This window comes from Pan troglodytes, chromosome 15, assembly GCF_028858775.2.
Source record: "Pan troglodytes isolate AG18354 chromosome 15, NHGRI_mPanTro3-v2.0_pri, whole genome shotgun sequence".
NCBI lineage: Eukaryota > Metazoa > Chordata > Mammalia > Primates > Hominidae > Pan > Pan troglodytes.
In genome coordinates this window covers 92111408-92129447 of record NC_072413.2, presented here as the reverse complement: position 1 = coordinate 92129447, position 18040 = coordinate 92111408, and the positions used below count along the sequence as shown (strand labels likewise).

The 18040-nt window shown below is 48.8% G+C and overlaps 1 protein-coding gene across 6 annotated transcripts; it reads right to left on the bottom strand.

The window, feature by feature from the left end:
- Positions 1–4312: 4312 nt before the first annotated feature.
- Positions 4313–16100, bottom strand: IFI27 (interferon alpha inducible protein 27). 6 transcript variants are annotated; one of them, XM_003314494.7, is made up of 6 exons: positions 15974–16100; positions 10227–10346; positions 9247–9361; positions 6121–6150; positions 5061–5222; positions 4313–4561 (listed from the first exon to the last, which is right to left on the bottom strand). In XM_003314494.7, the coding sequence occupies exons 3-6, from the start codon at positions 9335–9337 to the stop codon at positions 4476–4478; spliced, it is 369 nt and encodes a 122-aa protein (XP_003314542.1). In that variant the 5' UTR covers positions 9338–9361; positions 10227–10346; positions 15974–16100; the 3' UTR covers positions 4313–4475. The 6 variants fall into 6 exon arrangements, with proteins under 6 accessions (XP_003314542.1, XP_063649171.1, XP_510241.2 ...); XM_063793101.1 differs by lacking the exon at positions 9247–9361; XM_510241.7 differs by lacking the exon at positions 15974–16100 and having other exon boundaries at positions 9247–9395; positions 10227–10328.
- Between the last annotated feature and the right edge of the window lie 1940 nt (positions 16101–18040).

The following is an 18040-nucleotide window of genomic DNA, read 5'->3' as shown; positions in this document are numbered from 1 at the left end:
TCAGAGGAGGCAACTCAACAAAATGCATGAAATAACAGAAACAGTTTATTGCTTACAGGTCCCAGAGAGAAGAGGGCAGAGTGCCATCCAGGGCCAATGGGAACAGGGTGCCCTCCAGGACACACGTGCTCAAACAGCAGGTGAGAGCGAGAGAGAGGGGGCGAGGGACATGTGGGCTTTTATGAGGGTCCAGGGCATTACCCAAGCAGGTTTCCCTTTGGGGTTCTAACTGGTGGGTTTACAGCATGCAGGCATGACTTCTGTGGAGTCACACTGTGATTGAGAGGTGAATCAAGTAGGTGGTATCTAGGCGTCCCATAAGGAGGTGGTCACCACAAGGCAGTTTATAAGGCAGATATATGGATCGACCACCTTAAGAGACTGGAAGGCAGCAAAGAATTGGAAACTGTGTCAAGGGTGACCAAACCCTGCTTCTGGTGTGAGAAAGTCCAAGTTAGATTCAGAATGGAGGCCAAGGCAACATAAAAGTGTAAGAATTCACTGCACTTCCATCCTGAATGTCATAGCCTGCCTGCTAGTGTTCTAGGTGTCTATTGATAAAGAAGATTGAGAGACTTAACACTTAGTATGGAAACTTTCGTTTTTAGTGTGAAGCTCCTGCCCTTAGTCCTGTTGGTGGCCCCTAGTCCAGAGACTCAACCTCTCCAAAGATAACTCTCCAGTGGTCTACTGGAGGGGGAATCTTGGGGTTTTCCTGCTTCTTAAGCAGACTTCCAGCCAGCCCTCCTGCTCTCAATCTACCTTCATGCCCACCTCCAAAGCCCATGCTGCTCTAGTGGCTGAGCCTTCAGGGTCCTATAGGGCAAAGCTGACTCTTTCTGCTCTCTTTACTGACAACTTAATGTCCAACTTTCTTGGGGCTGCTAAGTGGAACCACTTGTCCATGTCATTTCTGGCTGTGGGCCTTTATGGGGGTCCAGGGCATTACCCAAGCAGGTTTCTTTTGCAGGGTTCAGGCTCTAATTGGTGGGTTTAGAGAAAGCAGGTGCGACTTCTGTGGAGTCATCTCCTTTTTTCTTCTCTTTGTCCTTGTGGGCTTATGCATTTCTTTAATCCTTGACTGTTATTTTAATGGTGTTTTGAAATGGAACAGAGATGGAAGCAACTCTCTTTATTGGGTTAATTCTTCCATTGCTTGCAATCAAAAGATTCCCTACTGTGTGCAATAGAATGTATGTTTGTTTGCAGTAAGAGACCCTCTTGGCTTACACAAGAGAAGTTTCTTCTCTTTCATCTAGAAATATCAGCCAGGGTGGTGACTCTGCTCTGGGAGACCCAGGCTCCTGCAGTCTTGTTGCTCTGCCTTCTGTAAGGTGTTGTTCTCAACTATGGGTGTAAGATGCTCACTCTCTCACCTGCAGCAGAGCCCATGGGGAAGGACAAAGGGGCAAAGGTGGGCCCATCCAATCCCTTTAACTGCATACCCAGATGAGTGCATCTAACTGCAAGAGGGTTTGGGAATGTAGTTCTTCCCTAGGGATCGTGTGCCTAGCCAAAGCCAGGGCTCTCTCGTATCATCCAGAAGGGAAGAACAGGCATTGGGTGACTACTAGCAGCCTCTGCCTCTCTGGTGAAGACACCAGTCTCGACAGGAAGCCATTCTAGATCCCTGCAATGAGAATTCTCTGCATCCCTGTTCAGCCTGTTGAGCCACTGTGTGCCACAGCCCAGTTAGCTGTGGATGTGCCTGGCTTCCCTAACACTGCAGGCCTGAGGGCAGGCAGATTCTTCTGGCATCCCACAGGAGTAGAACCTGGTGTCCCAGGGGCCATCTGGGGCCAGGAGTGTCAGGAATCCTGGGGCTGCCAGAGTCAGTTCAGCCAGCTCCTGGGTGAACAAGCCTCAGCCCAGTGAAGGGAGACAGGGTATCCAGGCTGCATACATTTTCTACTACTGTGTAACAAACTACCACAAACTTAGTTGGCTTTAAGTGACACCCACTACTATCTTATAGTTCTGCAGGTCAGAAGTTCTGAGTTCTCTGCTTGTGGCCCCACAAGGCAGAAATGGAAGGTTTCAGCCAGCCTGGGCTTTCATCTGGAGGCTCTGGTAAGAATTGGCTTCCAAGCTCCTTCAGATTATTCAAAGAATTCAGTTATTTGCCATTGTAGGACTAAGGTCCCCATTTTCTTGTGGGCTGGCAGCTGGAGACAGCTTTTAGCACTTAATAGCCACCTGCGTTCCCTGGCTCATGGCATCCCTATCCACAAAGCCAGAGACAGACATCAAATCGCCTGCATGCTTCAAATCTCTGACTTCCTTTTCTGCTGTGAGCAGACAAAACTCTCTGCTTTCAAAGGGTTCATGTAATTGGATCAGAGTCACCTGGATAATTTCTTTTCTTTTCTTTTCTTTTCTTTTCTTTTTAAGACAGGGTTGCACTCTGTTTGCCCAGGCTGGAGTGCAGTGGCGCAATCATGGCTCACTGCAGCCTCAACCTCCTGGGCTCAAGTGATCCTCCCACCTCTGCCTCCTGAGTAGTTGGGACAACAAGTGTGCACTGCCATGCCTGGCTAAATGTTTGTGTTTTTTTGTAGAGATGAAGTTTCATCATGTTGCCCAGGCTGGTCTCAAACCCCTGGGTTCAAGAATCCCTCTGGTCTCCCAAAGTGCTGAGATTGCAGGCATGAGCCACCTTGCCCGGCCGATAATCTCCTTTTTGCCATTAATGTAACAAAATCACGGGAGTGATAGCTCAACATGCTCAGAAGCTCCACCAACACCCAGAGAGGAGGGGATTATTCTAGGGAGGTTATTGGGCACCATTCTTAGAATTCTGCCTGCTACAAAGGTCGAAGCTGAGGGTTTAGAGATAAAGAACCACGTGAGGGCCACAAAACCAAGGTGGGGGTGAGAGCCACAGAACCGAGGTGGGGGTGAGGGGCTCAGTGCCAGAATGGAAACAGGTCCTCTGGGAACCGGGAGGCCTCATCTTCATGAGGGGGACGAGGGAGGAGGTCAGGACTCACACCTAGAATAATGGGTGCTCCAGGGTGACCTGCCTTGCAGGACCATTTACTGGGCTTCGGCTGGGATGCAGGCTCGTCCATCCTCCCAGACCCAGGTCAGACCCAAGTGCTTTCCTTTCGGAAGGGCTTGGATTTCTAGTTAACGCAGGGGGTTGTACCTTTCATTCCAATGAGGGTCTTCTGATGTTCTAATGAAAGCCCTGACATTGAGGGTGTTATTTGGGGAATGTGTACATTTTGTGGGGAGAAGTTTCACAGCTTTTTTCAGATTCCCCAAGGCATCAAAGAAAGGGGGAGGTGGGGGAAAAGAATCACGTATTGAAAGAATATCTTGAGAAGCTTAATTCCTATGGCTGGAATTAAGTTGCAATAAACAATTAAGTTGCAATGAAGCAATAAACCATACTTCATTGACCCAATTAAGAGACATGGATGAGTTGTTCAAGTTTTTGAAATGTCTGTAGCACTAGACTCACAGTTCTGCTTCTCTTTGCTTCTCTGCTTTCAAAGGGCTCATGTAATTGGATCAGAGCCACCCGGATAATTTCTGTCTTTTTTTTAACGTTTTGAGACAGGGACTCACTCTGTTTGCAGTGATCACAGACACTACGGCCAAACACAAACCTGAGCTACATGAACTGAGCCAAACACAAACCCTGGCTGGGAACTTGAAGGTCATTTAGTTCAACTCCCCATTTACAGAGGGGCAAACAGGTTCAGAGAGGAGGTGACCTGCCCAGGGTTATATACGGAGTCGTAGCAGGGGAGGAGACAGCTTGTCTTCAAATTTAGATTCATTTCGGTTCATCACATCCCAAGTTTTTGTGATGACAGTGTGGGGAAAGAGAATTGAGCCTAACATGACCCCTCCCCAGGGCAGGGTGCGCGGGGTTGTAGTGTCCGTGGTCGCTGGCCTGTTGAAACCCTTCAGTGCCTCTCCGAAGTCCTCGGGATAAAATCCACACTCCCCTTCCTCAACATGCCTCTGGCCCCCAGAGCCATGGGCTGGCCTCTGGCATAGCGCTTATCAGAGGTCCGTGCCCATGGCCATCTGCCTGTGGGTCCATCCCTTCAGCAGACCGTGAGTGTCGCTGGCTGTGGGGATTCAGGGGACCGAGGGGACCGAGCTGTGTCCCCTCTGTTCCCTGGGGCCCAGCCCAGTGCCTGGACCACAGCATGTGCTCATAGAGGGTGTGGAAAGAAGGAGCAAAACAACATATGAACGTATTTCCTGATACTCCTGAGCCTAACATGCCCCCTCCCCACCCAAAGTATGCTGGGCCTGCCCCACAGCCAGCGAGAAGAAAAGGTTCTGGGAAGAGTTGCAACAATTCATCTTTATTTCTTATTTTCCTCTGGAGGTGCAGAATTTGGTATATTTCACCCCAGGTATATTTGGGATAGTTGGCTCCTCACTGGGTCAGGATGGCTGGGTGCCTTCTCCCCTGGCATGGTTCTCTTCTCTGCAGGGCGAGGGGCAGGGAGCTAGTAGAACCTCGCAATGCCAGCTGCAATGGCAGACCCAGTGGAGCCCAGGATGAACTTGGTCAATCCGGAGAGTCCAGTTGCTCCTGGGAAGAAGCAGAGGGTGAACAGAGTGGGACATGCCTGTCGGGGAAGCTCTGTGGGCAGGACTGTGGGGTCAGAGACTCCAGTGACCCTCAGCAGGGGCTGAGGCTTGGAGACCCCACCCAGTTCCCCTCTCTGTTTCCCAGTACCCTCGGGGTCTTTGTTTGGGGAGAGGCTGCTGCAGGCATGAACTCCCATGGTAAACTCCAGAGCTAGAAGCAGCCTCGCTCTTCAGGGAAGGAGGCTACACCCCAGAGGGGAGGAGACGCCCCAGGTAACCCAGCAAATCTGCTTCGGGCTGAGTCTTCCTGAGTCCACTGTTCCTGGCTTGGGCTCCTTCCCTCCCTCCTCCATCTCCCTCAGAGAAACCCTGAGAGAATGTGTAGAGAGAGACAGAGGAACAGGGAGACTGAGGTTCATAGGATTGAGATTGGGACTGGGTCCTTGGAGGCTCTTGCCCTCCTCATCGCCCTCCCCAGCAAGCCCCGCCAGGATACTTACCCAGTGACTGCAGAGTAGCCACAAGGCTGCCCGAGGCAACTCCACCCCCATTGGCAATGGCCGCCGCGGACATCATCTTGGCTGCTATGGAGGACGAGGTGATTCCCGCCGCAGTGAAGCCCATGGCACTGAGCACCATGGGCACAGCCGCCATGGCCACAACTGCAGGGAAGAGGAGCTGGGTCGGTGTGTGGGCTCAGAAGGGACCCCCCAGATACACTGAGTCAGGCTTGGGGACCTCAGGGGATCTGGAGAAAGAGGTGAACTTTGAGCTTGGGAGAGACTATGGGCACGGCCAATAGGCACGAATCAAGGGGAGCACAGCCAGGCGGGGAAAGTAGAGGGAAAAGCTAATGGGGTCACTGGGCACAGGGCTCTGGGCCAAGCTCCTCTGGGCAGCAGGACCTTCCTTGGGAAAGCCACTTGTCCTCGGAGCCTCAGTGTCTGCCTTGGCCAAATGCTGGACCAGGGGAGTAGTTGGCAAGTTTCTTATCTTTGCTGGGGAGCAAATCTCATTAGGGGAGCAGATGTTGCCCAGGAGATTATGTAAGAGGCACATTCAGAGCGGCTCAAAGAGACAGCTCTAGGGCTCCGTGGTGTTGCCACAGAGCACACTGGAAGCAACTAAACCAAAGGGAGCTGAGCCCTGGCATCTCTTTCATGTCTACTGTGTTCAATCTCTATTGTTTCACTCTATGCAATCCTGACCATAACCCTGAATGGGCATTACCAGCCTTTTCTCTGGAGAGGAAACAGGAGCTCAGAGGAGTTCAAAGACATACTCAGGGTCACATGGTGAATGTTCTGCAAAGGGGAAATGGCCTCTGCCGGCTGCTGCCACACCCTGCCCACACACACTCCAGCTCCCAGTCTCCAAGCCCCCTGCTTCCAGCTTCCAGTGCTGTATTTCTAGCTCTTTGTTTCATACTTAGCCCCTCATCCCACCTCCTCCCCTGACCACCCATGTGAGGGAAACCTTGGCATGGACAAGGCCAGCTGCTCCCCAAGTCCACCTCCCTAGGGGCAGGTGGTTACTTGAGCCCCTTCCCCACAGACTCACCTCCTCCAATCACAACTGTAGCAATCCTGGCTGGAAACCAGAAGAACATTCTGTGAGTAGATCCACACTGGCTTCCCCTCCACTTTCTAAGCCGATTGCCCATCTAAAGGGAGGCAGGGGGCTGCCCCAGGTTGGGAGCCACAAGAAGGGATGACTCCTGTCTACCGCTCTTTGCTTCATTTTGGGAAGTGGAAATTCTGGAGGAGGGTGAGGATCACTGGGGAGTTTGACCCCAGTGCTTGTCCTGAATGAATTTACGTGGCCCTGACCTAGTTGATTGGTTGGTTGATCGGGGGAATCAGACGTTATCTTTTCTTTTCTGCCTTCTAAGGCAGGTTTAGTTCAAACAAAAAGCAGAATGAAAATGAACAAAACCTCATAGATGTGGCTAGGAAGGCATGCTACTGTGATGTCCATTCCCAGTAAATACAGGATACTTGGCAATGCAATCTAGGGCTTGGTGGTTTGACCGGGGCAGGGAGAAGTGAACAGGATGGGTGTCATGCTTTCTGAGCAGGGCTGTTAGCTCATCCAAAGCAGGGTCAGTGTTTATTAGTGAGGGAGACCATGACTTTCTCCTATAGTCCAGAAAAAGCTCTTCAGACACTAATAAGTCCTCATGGCAGAGAAAGATGTGCTTCCTTTTGCACTGTGCACCTGAGTCACGGCAAGCACTATAGAATGCTTGAATGCCACATGAGAGCAATGCTTGAATGGAATGAATTGAAAGCTTCTGACTCTTCAAGGTCCATGCCATTGTTCCCTCCTCCAGGAAGCCTTCCCAGATTCTTCCAGGCAGAACTCATCCTTGCTCCTCCATGACTGGAGCCACTCACAGCACTGGATATACATGGTTTGCTCCCCCACACGGTGAGCCCCTGGGGAGCAGGCAGAGGTTATGTTCCCCAGCAGCCAGAGGGGCCAGAACTGCAATTTGGGACCAGGAGTTCTAAAGATAGCCAAATGTGCAGGAGTGAGCTCAGCCAGCTCCCAGGGAGAGGCCTTAGAGTGATGGTGAGAGGAAGTAAAGAGACGCAGGTATGAAGGCCCACCCCTGAGTGACCAGAAAGGCCACCTAGAAGGGTTATGAGCCCAGGGACTCAGGAATGTATAACCTCGTTAGAAGGTTCAGTTTTATTGGCAGGCAAGAGAGGTGATGTCAAGTTGGCTGGCAGCCCAGCAGACCTGCACCCTGACACACAAAAGCCCTCAGGAACTGGCTGCTGTGTGTCTGGAGGCCTGCCTGTTAAGTTCAGCTGATGGGCATTCATAGGGCAGAGTAGCCTGGCCATTATTTCGTGCCATTCAGAACCTGCCCTACCCTGAGACCTCCCTCCAACCTTTTCCTACTTCTATTAATATTTCTTTCTTTTTTTTTTTTTTTTTTAATTTTTTGAGACAGAATCTTGCTCTGTCACCCAGCCTGGAGTGCAGTGGCACAATCTCGGCTCACTGCAACCTCTGCCTCCTGGATTCAAGTGATTCTTCTGACTCAGCTTCCCAAGTAGCTGGGATTACAGGCATGCACCACCATGCCTAGCTAATATTTGTATTTTTGGTAGAGACAGGGTTTTACCATGGTGGCCAGGCTGGTCTCAAACTCCTGACCTCGAGTGATCCGCCCTTCTTGGCCTCCCAAAGTGCCGGGATTGCAGGTGTGAGCCACCGTGCCTGGCCTATGAATACTTTCTATCATTGTTCATTGTTCTACCTCCTGTTCCAAGCCTGGAAGCAGCACACCCACACCCTTCTGTCCTGCCCAGAGCACTTGGACAACAGTAAATTGTCCCGGTTGGTAAATAAGGGACGATATTGTCTTCTTATCTTCCTCTGGGGTTGTTATAGAATTAAATTGACAAACCTCAAGTGCTAGGGTAAGTGACTAGAACATAAAAGCGCTTGCTTAAGTTGAGCTGTTATTATTTTAATTTTATGAATTGCTTGATCTTAAACTGAGAAGTCATCTGCATTTCTGACAAACAGAAAGGACTGCTGGGCGTGGCCCAGGCCCTCGCTTGCTCATCACACTTCTCTGTACTGAGTTGGGAGCCCAGAGTGGTGTGTGTTGCTGAGGGCCAATTACCTCCAAGTTGCAAAACAGGGTGCCAGTGAGGGACCCCAGCATGAAGGAGCTAGCCTCCAGTGCCCCCAGCAAGGGTCTGAGGAGAGAGATGTTGGGGCTCAGGGCAGCTGAGGATGACAGGGTCAGCAAAGGGTGCGTGCAGGCTCAAACAGAGGTTAGAGGTTGGGGCAGGGGTCAGAAGTCAGGGTCGGAGTCAGGGGCCCTGTGCCCCCATTCAAGCCTGTGCCATTTGTGCTGGCGGAGTTGGGGGAACCCCTGGATGTCTACCCACAGAGACAGAAAGGTAAAGGGCAGGGGATACACACAGAGGAGCACTTGTCAGCAGGTAGAAGCCAGGATTAGATGCTCATCGAATGACACTGATGGATCTCAAGAATATGGTTCTCAGTGTGGAAAAAAGCAATAGAATGGGATCTACAGCACACCATCCTGCATGTCAGTTAAAATGCCCGCAAACAAAACACAATACCCATTCTGCAAAAATACATATGAAAAACAGACACACATTAAATATATTAGAAAGGTTGACTTTGAGGGAGGGGAATCGAGGGTGAAAAGGAAGAAAATGAGAATAAATAAAACCAGAAAGAGATCTCCCAGAAACTAATGAAAAAAGTGAGCTGAAGAATTTTGTTAAACTCGATACTCTGGATGTGAGATCCCACAGGACACGGGGCCCTATTGACAAGGTAAACTCCTAAAGGAGATGAATTCTGATGGTGAATCTGGGGGAAGGGAGAGCTGAAGAGAGTGGGACTCAGTGGTAGATAGACCCTTTCCGGCTAGGCAGGAGGAGGCCCGGGCCCAGAGGGGAGGGGACCTGTGGAACACCCAGGGCTGGGCATCTGGCCAGAGTCTGTCTGCCTGCCCCGGGCCCCCTCCCAGATGGAAAGTTAGGGTGGACGCCTGCTGTGAGAAGACAGGACAGGGCAGCAAGGCTGCGGGTGTCCCCCATTTTCTCTCCCACGGGTCCCTGGACAGGACCCCCGCCCTTCCCAGCCGCCTCCTCGCCCCCAGCACCAGCCCCTCCCAGGAACACTCACCCAGGGGCAAAACTACGGCAGAGCCAGAGGCCACCCTGACCACTTTGGCCACACTGGTCACTGCTGATGAGGTGAGAGCAGAGGCCTCCATGCCTGCTCGGGTTAATTCCGTGGCCTAGAGAGTAAGAGATCCTCAACTTCAGCCAGACCTGCCGAAGGGATGGAGCTCTGAGGACGGGATGGGCACACAACCTGACTTGCTTCCCACTGTCCTGAAAAATGTGACGGGCTCCAGGGGGCTAGGGAGGCTGCTCTGAGCTTGTGCGGCAGCAGGTCTTGAAAGGATCCTGGGGTGAGGGAGGGAGGGAGGGATGTTGGGGAGTTGGGGCTACCAAAGGACCTGTGTTAGGTCAGGGCCCTGAGGGACTTTATTTCCCCAGGGGGGCTGCTTTCTTTCTCCTGAAAGTGCCAGCGCCAATGTCTTAGACACTTCCGGGACTCCCTTATCTCTCCACGGAGCAATTGAAAAAGCACCAAAATTAAGAAATCAGAACCAATCGCATTTTTAAGGCATATACAGCAGGCGAGGTGCCTGCTCTTATGTAATCTCCTCACTAACGTGAAAAAGATGGGACCCTCCTCCTCCGCATGTTACAGATGAGGGAGCGCGATCTGGCTCAGTGATTTGCTCCAGGTCAGAAGCTTTCCACAGGGAAGCAACACCCCGCCCAGGAATGGACTTGCAATGGCTTCGACTTGGTTCCTCCTAACACTTGTCTCTTCCCCTTGCCCACTTTACCCCAAGCCGCCCTCAAGGCCTGAGGAAAACCTGGGCAAGGACAAAGCTAATTGTCCTTAAATTCCAGAGTCCAGGGACAGGTGGGGCTCGAGTCCCTTCCCATCCGAGGCTCCCTGATGAGAACCAAAACACCGGGCAGAGAGTGGATGCTCAAGGCCTCCCCTCCGCTCCCTGAGCCCACAGCCCACCCAAGGTCCGGGGCCACGGGAAGGGTAGCTCCTGCCCACCCTCCCAGTCTTACCCAGAGAAGGAGAGTTCCTGAGAATGTGAAGCTGACCGCACCGTCTTAAGCTTGGATGTGTTCCCAAAGGGTGTGATCCCAGGCCTTTTAAGCAGCTCCACCCCGACTGAAGCACTGCCCCTTGACACAGGCAACAAATGAGACAGGTTTCATTTTCCAGGAAACCGAAACTGCACACATCTTTCTCCCCTCATGCGCAGTCCAGAGGAAAATTCAGTTATTCACAGAAATAGGATTTGCCCATGGCATCAGTCATTGTCAGTTAATATAAAATGCTGTCATTTAATTCAAGGATGGGAGTGTGCTCTATGCAGAATGAAGTCACAAGAAGTAAGATCAAAGTTCTATAATAAAATGATAAATAGTACTTTCTAATGAAGAAGGTGATTTTCAGAATAATATTAGTCCTTGCGATAGGCAGATGTTCCGTTTTTCAAAAAAAGTCTCAACTGAAGGCCCACTGTGCTTGATACTGACTAGGCACTGGGACAGGACTGTAAACAAAACAGACCAAAATATCCATCCTCACAGAGTTTACCGCAATGGGGGCAAATTAAACATAATAAATAACTAAATGTATAGAATGTTATTTGATGAAGCGCTAAAGCAAAAGGAGGTGAGGCAGCGACCTAGGCAGAATTATGGGGGGGCAGTCATTCCAGGTGGAGGCCACAGCAGTGGCAGAGCCCGTGTGGCAGGAGCAGCAAGGGGGCCAGTGTGGCCTCAGCAGGTGGGCAGGGGAGAGAGGCAGGAGGTGAACTCAGAGTTTAACAGGGATCCAGGCCCTGTGAGGCCAAAAAAGCACTGCAAGGACTTGATCTTGTGTCCTGAAGCCATTGCAGGGGATTATCATCTATACCTTTTTGGGGAAAGGGAGATGAAGCTGAGAAATGACACAGTCAGGCTCACTCTGCAGCTGCTCTGAGAACAGGCGGAAGAGAAAGCACCAGGTCCTGGAATGTACATTTAAATCTTCCACATGAGTAGTGTGCGAGTTGTAAGATTCAAAATGGAGTCACTTGGGTAAAACCTCAGCAGACAGAGCCAGCAAGGCTTTAATGCGAGGGCTCTCATGCAAGATGAGGCTCTCCCGTTTGCCTGCTAACAGGAACTATCACAAGAAATGTTTCCAAACTGCAGCTTATCACATGGGCCACACAAGGACAGCTAGAAGCACAGGGAGAGCGAGCCAGTTATGCAAAAACACTTGCCTGGCACAGTGTCTCACAAACCCAATCCAAAACTGCAGGAACCTGACCATAACTCCAAGATTCCCAGTCCTACCTAGCAACTACTGACACTTGCCAGTCAGAACTCGCCAGGTCTTGTAAGATGCTGCCACCACCAATAAACTTTTTTTCTTCCTTTCCTTTCCTTTCCCTTGCCCTTGCCTTTGCCCTTGCCCTTGCCCTTCCCTGCCCTTCTCTGCCCTTCCCTGCCGTTCCCTTCCTTCCCCTCCCCTCCCCTCCCTTTCCTTTCTTTTTTATGGAGTTTTTTTTATGGAGTTTTGCTCTTGTTGCCCAGGCTGGAGGGCAATGGCGCAATCTTGGCTCACTGCAACCTCCACCTCCCGGTGGAGTGATTCAAGTGATTCTCCTGCCTCAGCCTCCCAAGTAGCTGGGATTAAAGGCAACTGCCACCATGCCCAGCTAATTTTTTGTATTTTTAGTAGAGATGGGGTTTCACCATTTTGGCCCGGCTGGTCTCAAACTCCTGATGTCAGGTGATCCTCCTGCCTCAGCCTCCCAAATTGCTGGGATTACAGGTGTGAGCTTTCGGCTGTGGGATCACAGCCATTAAACTTTCTTTCAAAACAACTTGCATAACTTTCATAAAACAAATTGCATTGAACTTTCCTTCAGAACAACTTGCATAACAGCCTCTTTCTCTAAAAATCCCCAGCTTTTTCCTTTGTTCTCCAAAACAAAAAGGCCACCCTGGTCCATATTTATGTTGTGGGATTGCAATCCTACTTCTTTTGTATTATTCCCAAGTAAAACTATTTTACTTAAAGATTTGTCTCCCTCTCTCTCTCTTTTTTTTTTTATGTTGACACAAGTGTGACATCAATATGTTGGTTCAACTAGTTTAAGCCACACTGATGGCGATCTATACACCTATTCAGGGGTCCAGCAGGTGTCCACTCTGGCTTTCTCTCTGGGAAGAGCCCCCGGGGAGGCAGTATATTCAGAAATCCACACGCCCCTGTGCAGCTACTACATCAGTACCAGAGACTGTGCAAATTAGCACAATGAATGTATGAATGTATGTATGTGACATCATCAGGCTCCATGTCCTAACCAAAGGCTGGGTTGGGGTCACCCTAATGCTGAGGCTCAAATCACTTCTGGATGGAACAATACACGGCCAGCATATGGACACAGTTTTTGTCCAGCAGTTCTACACAATTTCAATAGTAAATAGTAATGCAAATCAAGACCACAATGAGATACCATCTCACGCCTGTTAGAATGGCTACTATAAAGACACGTGCACACGTATGTTTATTGCGGCACTATTCACAATAGCAAAGACTTGGAACCAACCCAAATGTCCATCAATAATAGACTGGATAAAGAAAATGTGGCACATATATACCATGGAATACTATGCAGCCATAAAAAAAGATGAGTTCATGTCCTTTGGAGGGACATGGATGAAGCTGGAAACCATCATTCTCAGCAAAATATCACAAGTACAGAAAATCAAACACCACATGTTCTTACTCATAAGTGGGAGTTGAACAATGAGAACACATGGACACAGGGAGGGGAACATCACACACTTGGCCTGTTGGGGGAAGGGGGCTGGGTGAGGGAGAGCATTAGGAGAAATACCTAATGTAAATGACGAGTTGATGGGTGCAGCAAACCAACGTAGCACATGTATATCTATGTAACAAACCTGCACGTTGTGCACATGTACCCTAGAACTTAAAAGTATAATTAAAAAAAAGAAATTCCTCCAAAGTAGGAAATGTTCCTTTAACAACCAGCGACACAAGTACCTTTAAAAGGGAAAAGACAAAATAAAATGTGGTGGATCATTACCGTAGAATACTAAGCAGCAATTAAAAATAATGAAAAAGACTTATAAAATGTAAAAAAAAGCCAGCATCAGAATAGTATGTATTAGGTTAAACAAAACCATAGCAATAAAAATGCATATAACAGAACTATATACAAATATTTTCTATGGAGATACCTATATATCTCTTCTATCATCTATCCACAGAAATAACTTTAAAAGGGCCTGGAGAACTAATTGCCCAAATGTGAGCCACAAAACTATGAAACTCCTAGAAGAAAACATAGGGGAAATTATTCATGACATCAAACTTGGCAATGAAGAGTAAACATTCAGAGTATACCAAAAAATGCTACAACTCAACAACAAAAAATCGAATAACCCAATTTTAAAATGAGCAAAAGTGGGAGTGGTGGCTCACGCCTGTAATCCCACTACTTTGGGAAGCCGAGGCAGGCAGATCACCTGAGGTCAGGAGTTCAAGACCAGCCTGACCGACATGGTGAAACCCTGTCTCTATTAAAACTACAAAAGATTAGCAAGGCGTGGTGGTGTGTGCCTGTAATCCCAGCTACTTGGGAGGCTGAAGCAGGAGAAGGCAGAGGTTGAAGTGAACCGAGATTGTGCCATTGCACTCCAGCCTGGGCAACAAGAGTGAAACTCCATCTGAAATAATAATAATAATAAATAATATATAAATAAAATGGGCAAAAGACTTAAATGGACGTTTCACCAAAGATGATATATGCTATAGTTTAAATATTTGCCCCCTCCAAATCTCGTGCTAAAATGTAACCTCCAATGTTGGAGATGAGGCCTAGTCGGGGGTGTTTGGGTCATGGGGGTGCTTGGCACTGTCCTCACAGTAATGAGTTAGCTCTCACTCTATTAGTTCCTGCAAGATCTGACTGCAGAAAAGACCCTGGCACCTCCTGCCTTCCTCTTGCTCTTGCACCGCGTGATGTCAGTTCCTCTTGCCTTCCATTGTGAGTACAAGTTTCTTGAGGCCTCACCAGAAGCCGAGCAGATACCAGTGCCATGCTCCCTGCAGAACCATGAGCCAAATACACCTCTTTTCTTTATAAAGTACTCAGTCTCCAGTCTCAGGTATGCCTTTATAGCAGTGCAAGATGAACTAATATGATATACAAATGGCCAAAAAGCACACGAAAAGATGTTTAAGATCGCCAATCATTAGGGAAATGCAGATCAAAGCCACAATGAGATACTACCTCACAACCATTAGGATGGCTGCTATCAAAAAAAACCGAACATAAAAAGTGTTGGCCCTTATGTAATTGGAACCATTGCACACTGTTGGTGGGATCGTAAGATGGAGTAGTTGCTATGGAAAACAGTATGGAAGTTCCTTAAAAAATTAAAAGAACTACTATATGATCCGGAAACCCCACCTCTGGGTATATATCCCAAAGAATTGAAAGCAGGGTGCTATGGTCTGAATGCCACGGCCCCGCCAAATTCGTTAAAATCATAACCCCAAAGGTGATGGTATTGGGAGATGGAACTTTTTGGGAGGTGACTAAATCAGGAGAGCAGAGCCCTAATGAATGGGATTAGTGCCTTTATAAAAGAGGCCCCCCAGAGAGCTGCCTTATCCCACTACCATGTGAGGACACAGAAAGCACTATTTACAAACCAGGAAAGGCACCCTGACCAGACACCAAGGGGGCTGACACCTCTTAATCTTGGACTTCCCAGCTTCTAGAACTGTGGGAAATAAATTTGTGTTTTTTAAGCTACCTAGTCTATGGTATTTTGTTACAGCAGTGCAAACGGCCTAAGACACCGGATCTTAAAGAGATATTTGCATACCCACGTACATAGCAGCACTATGCACAATAGCCGAGAGGTGGAAGCAGCCCAAGTGTCCACTGATGGGTGAACGGATCAACCAAATGTGATCTATACCTCCAGTGGAATGTCATTCAGCCTTATCGAGGAAGGAGATTCTGTCACATGCTGCATCATGGATGAGGACATTATACTAAATGAAATTAGCCAGTCACAAAAAGGCAAATACTATATAATTTTGGCCAGGCACGGCAGCTCACACCTGTAATCCCAGCACTCTGAGGCCAAGGTGGGTGGATCAGCTGAGCCCAGGAATTTGAGATCAGTTTGGGCAACATGGAGAAAAAAGCCCATCTCTACACACATATACACACACACATGACAAATACTATATAATTCTACCATTAAGTGGTACCTAGAGTAGTCAAATTCACAAAGACAGAAAGTAGAATGGTGGTTACCAGGGGCAGGGGGAGGGGCAGAGCGGAGCTGTTTAATGGGAACAGAGTTTCAGTTTTGCAAGATGAAAAAATTCTGGAGATGTTTCACAACAACGTGAATATATACCTAACATTGCTGAACTGTACTTAAGAAATGGTCAAGATGGTAAATTTTATGAATTTTTATCACACTATAAAAGGGGGGTCCTTGGAAAGGAACGCATGAAATTGCAGCAGTGCTTTACTTCTGAGGGTGGGAGTAGGGGCTGTAATGAGGGGCAAGGATGCTTATCAGAGCCAAAGGGGCTTTAGACTTACCTATACGAATTTAGATTTTTAAGAGTAGAAGCTACTTCAAGATTTCTTAAGTAATTTAAATGCAATAAAATGTTGGTTTTCATTAGAAAATAATATAATCCCATACTATAAAGTTAAAAACAAAAAGACAGTAACCTACTGTCCACTTACCTTCGGGTCCGGTGTGCTCTTCCTTAATGGCTGGAGCGGTGAGAATAACGAGACAGAGACAGAAGCAGCGAACCTGGCTGGGAGCCCACTTTGGTTTCCTCCAAGGATCTTCGAGGCGCAGTCTTCCCTAAGAACAACGCCCACGCTGTCTGTACAGGACGCTGTGTTTGGGCACTCACTGTCTCTTACCCCCCTCTCTTCTTTGAAACAGAAACCTTCTCTTTCAGGTATAGGAGCCCCTGCCTTGACCTGAGTGTATCAGAGGCATGGGCTCTCCTCGCACTTTCTAAAGGTGAGTCCAGGTGGACTTAAACCAGTCATCACATCCCACCCATCCTTTGGGCCTAATAAAGGGTTTTAGGAATGAGTAAATGACCCCATTTAAGATAGTAGCATGAACATTTACTAGAGGTATTTGGGAAAGATGTTTCTTTGCTTTTCAGGAGAAAGTACATGAAAAAATGTTCTTTCTGGGAGACATGAATAAAGAAGGTAGCTTCCAGAGCTTGCTAACAGCTGTCTTGTAACCACGAGAGCTGGCAGCCACAAGATGAAGCTGATGCCTCAGAAACAAAGAATAGAAAAGACAGGTCTTTGGCATCCGTGCTGTGTTGCTGAATCAAACCCTGTCCGAAGCATACTTTACCTTTGGAGCTTTCCATTTAGTAAAGCAATGAAGTCCGTTGAACTCTGAGCAAGTTGCGATCAAGTTTCTAGTACTTACAATTCCATAATCCTTAAGTAAAACAGCACTTACTCCAGGGAAGTCTTCCCAGGTTGCTGCAATTAGAATCTATCGCTTCCTTTTCTGTCCTACGAGCCATATAGCCTGATCCTCTTCAGTGATTTTACACATTGTCTTATGTTGTCAGTTACCCATGGCTGGATAAAAAGTGACCACACAATTTAGTGGCTTAAAAAAGTTATGTAGCTCATGATTCTGTGGGTCAGCAATCTAGGCAGGTGGTTCTTCTGGTCTCAGCTGGGCCCCTCATCCATCTGCAGTCAGCTGCAGGTCAGCTTTGCAGAACTTGGCTGGGCTAGCTGCCATGTCTGGGGTCTTGTCTGGAATGAATGGACTTTGTGTGCTTGCCCAGCCTGGCTTGTTCTCATGGCAGTGATGGGGTCCGGGAGATACAGCAGAAGGCTGCAAGGTTTCTTAGGGACTAGGCTCAAGATTAGCACGCCATCACTTCCACTGTGTTCTATCGGCCAGGCCAGAGCAACTCCCCAGGCCAGAGGAGATTCAAAGGGAGGGGAAAGAAATTCCTACCTCTTGATGGGAGGAGCTGTACAGCCATGCTGAAAGGGCGGAGAATATGGTCGTTTCTGTAATTTACCCCAAGTCCCTTCACATCATTGGTTAAGGGCTGGCTTCCCCAACATTGTGCACCCTGGGCAGAGATGGACCTCTGTGATCCTCTGTAGCCAGGGCAATCCTGTGGGATGGAGCCTTGGGGCCCCTTTGGGAGCTGTGGGAGTCAGCTCAGCCAGCATCCCAGGGAGAGCCCTGCAGGAGTGCAGCTGTAAAGGAAAAATAAGTGTGAAGGTCAAGCAGCCCAGAGTGGGACTAACGTTGAGGTCAGAGGCCACATCTAAACAGGCCTTGCAGAAGTCAAGTGTGGTTTACTTATCCTCAAGGCCAGGCAGGTGCCGTGTGGCAGATGCCAGGTCAGTGTGCATAGGACAGCTGGCACCTGATCTGGGGCCAGGCACACAGGAGGTCTCTGGAAATGGGTATTCTGCATTGGCCTACTTCTCAGGAGCCCCAGCCCCTTGCCCATCCTCACAGGCTCTGCTCAGTCCACCTGGGGCCTGAGGAGCCTGGGCTCTGTGCTGAGAGGGACAGAGCTCCCTGGAGGAATGAAACTTCTCGACCTGTATGGAGAAGGCCCATAGGCCAGGCAAATGTAGTGTTGCTAAACTTCTAGAGTAATCAGTAGAGTAAACTTCTAGAGTAATCAGTCACACCCTGAGTCCTGGGTGGGAAAGGAAGGGATCAGTCACGCATGAGGACAAAGGGCTTCGTAATTGAGGGTCAATGGCTCAAGCAATGACCCAAGAGCC

What these genes read in the sequence shown, in the direction of transcription:
- IFI27 (XM_003314494.7), bottom strand. Translation starts at nt 9,337, where the DNA reads ATGGAGGCCTCTGCTCTCACCTCATCAGCAGTGACCAGTGTGGCCAAA. An exon ending in TGCCGTAGTTTTGCCCCTGG is followed by an intron (nt 6,151 to 9,246) that starts GTGAGTGTTCCT and finishes TCTGGTTTCCAG; the next exon opens with CCAGGATTGCTACAGTTGTG. An exon ending in TACAGTTGTGATTGGAGGAG is followed by an intron (nt 5,223 to 6,120) that starts GTGAGTCTGTGG and finishes TCTTCCCTGCAG; the next exon opens with TTGTGGCCATGGCGGCTGTG.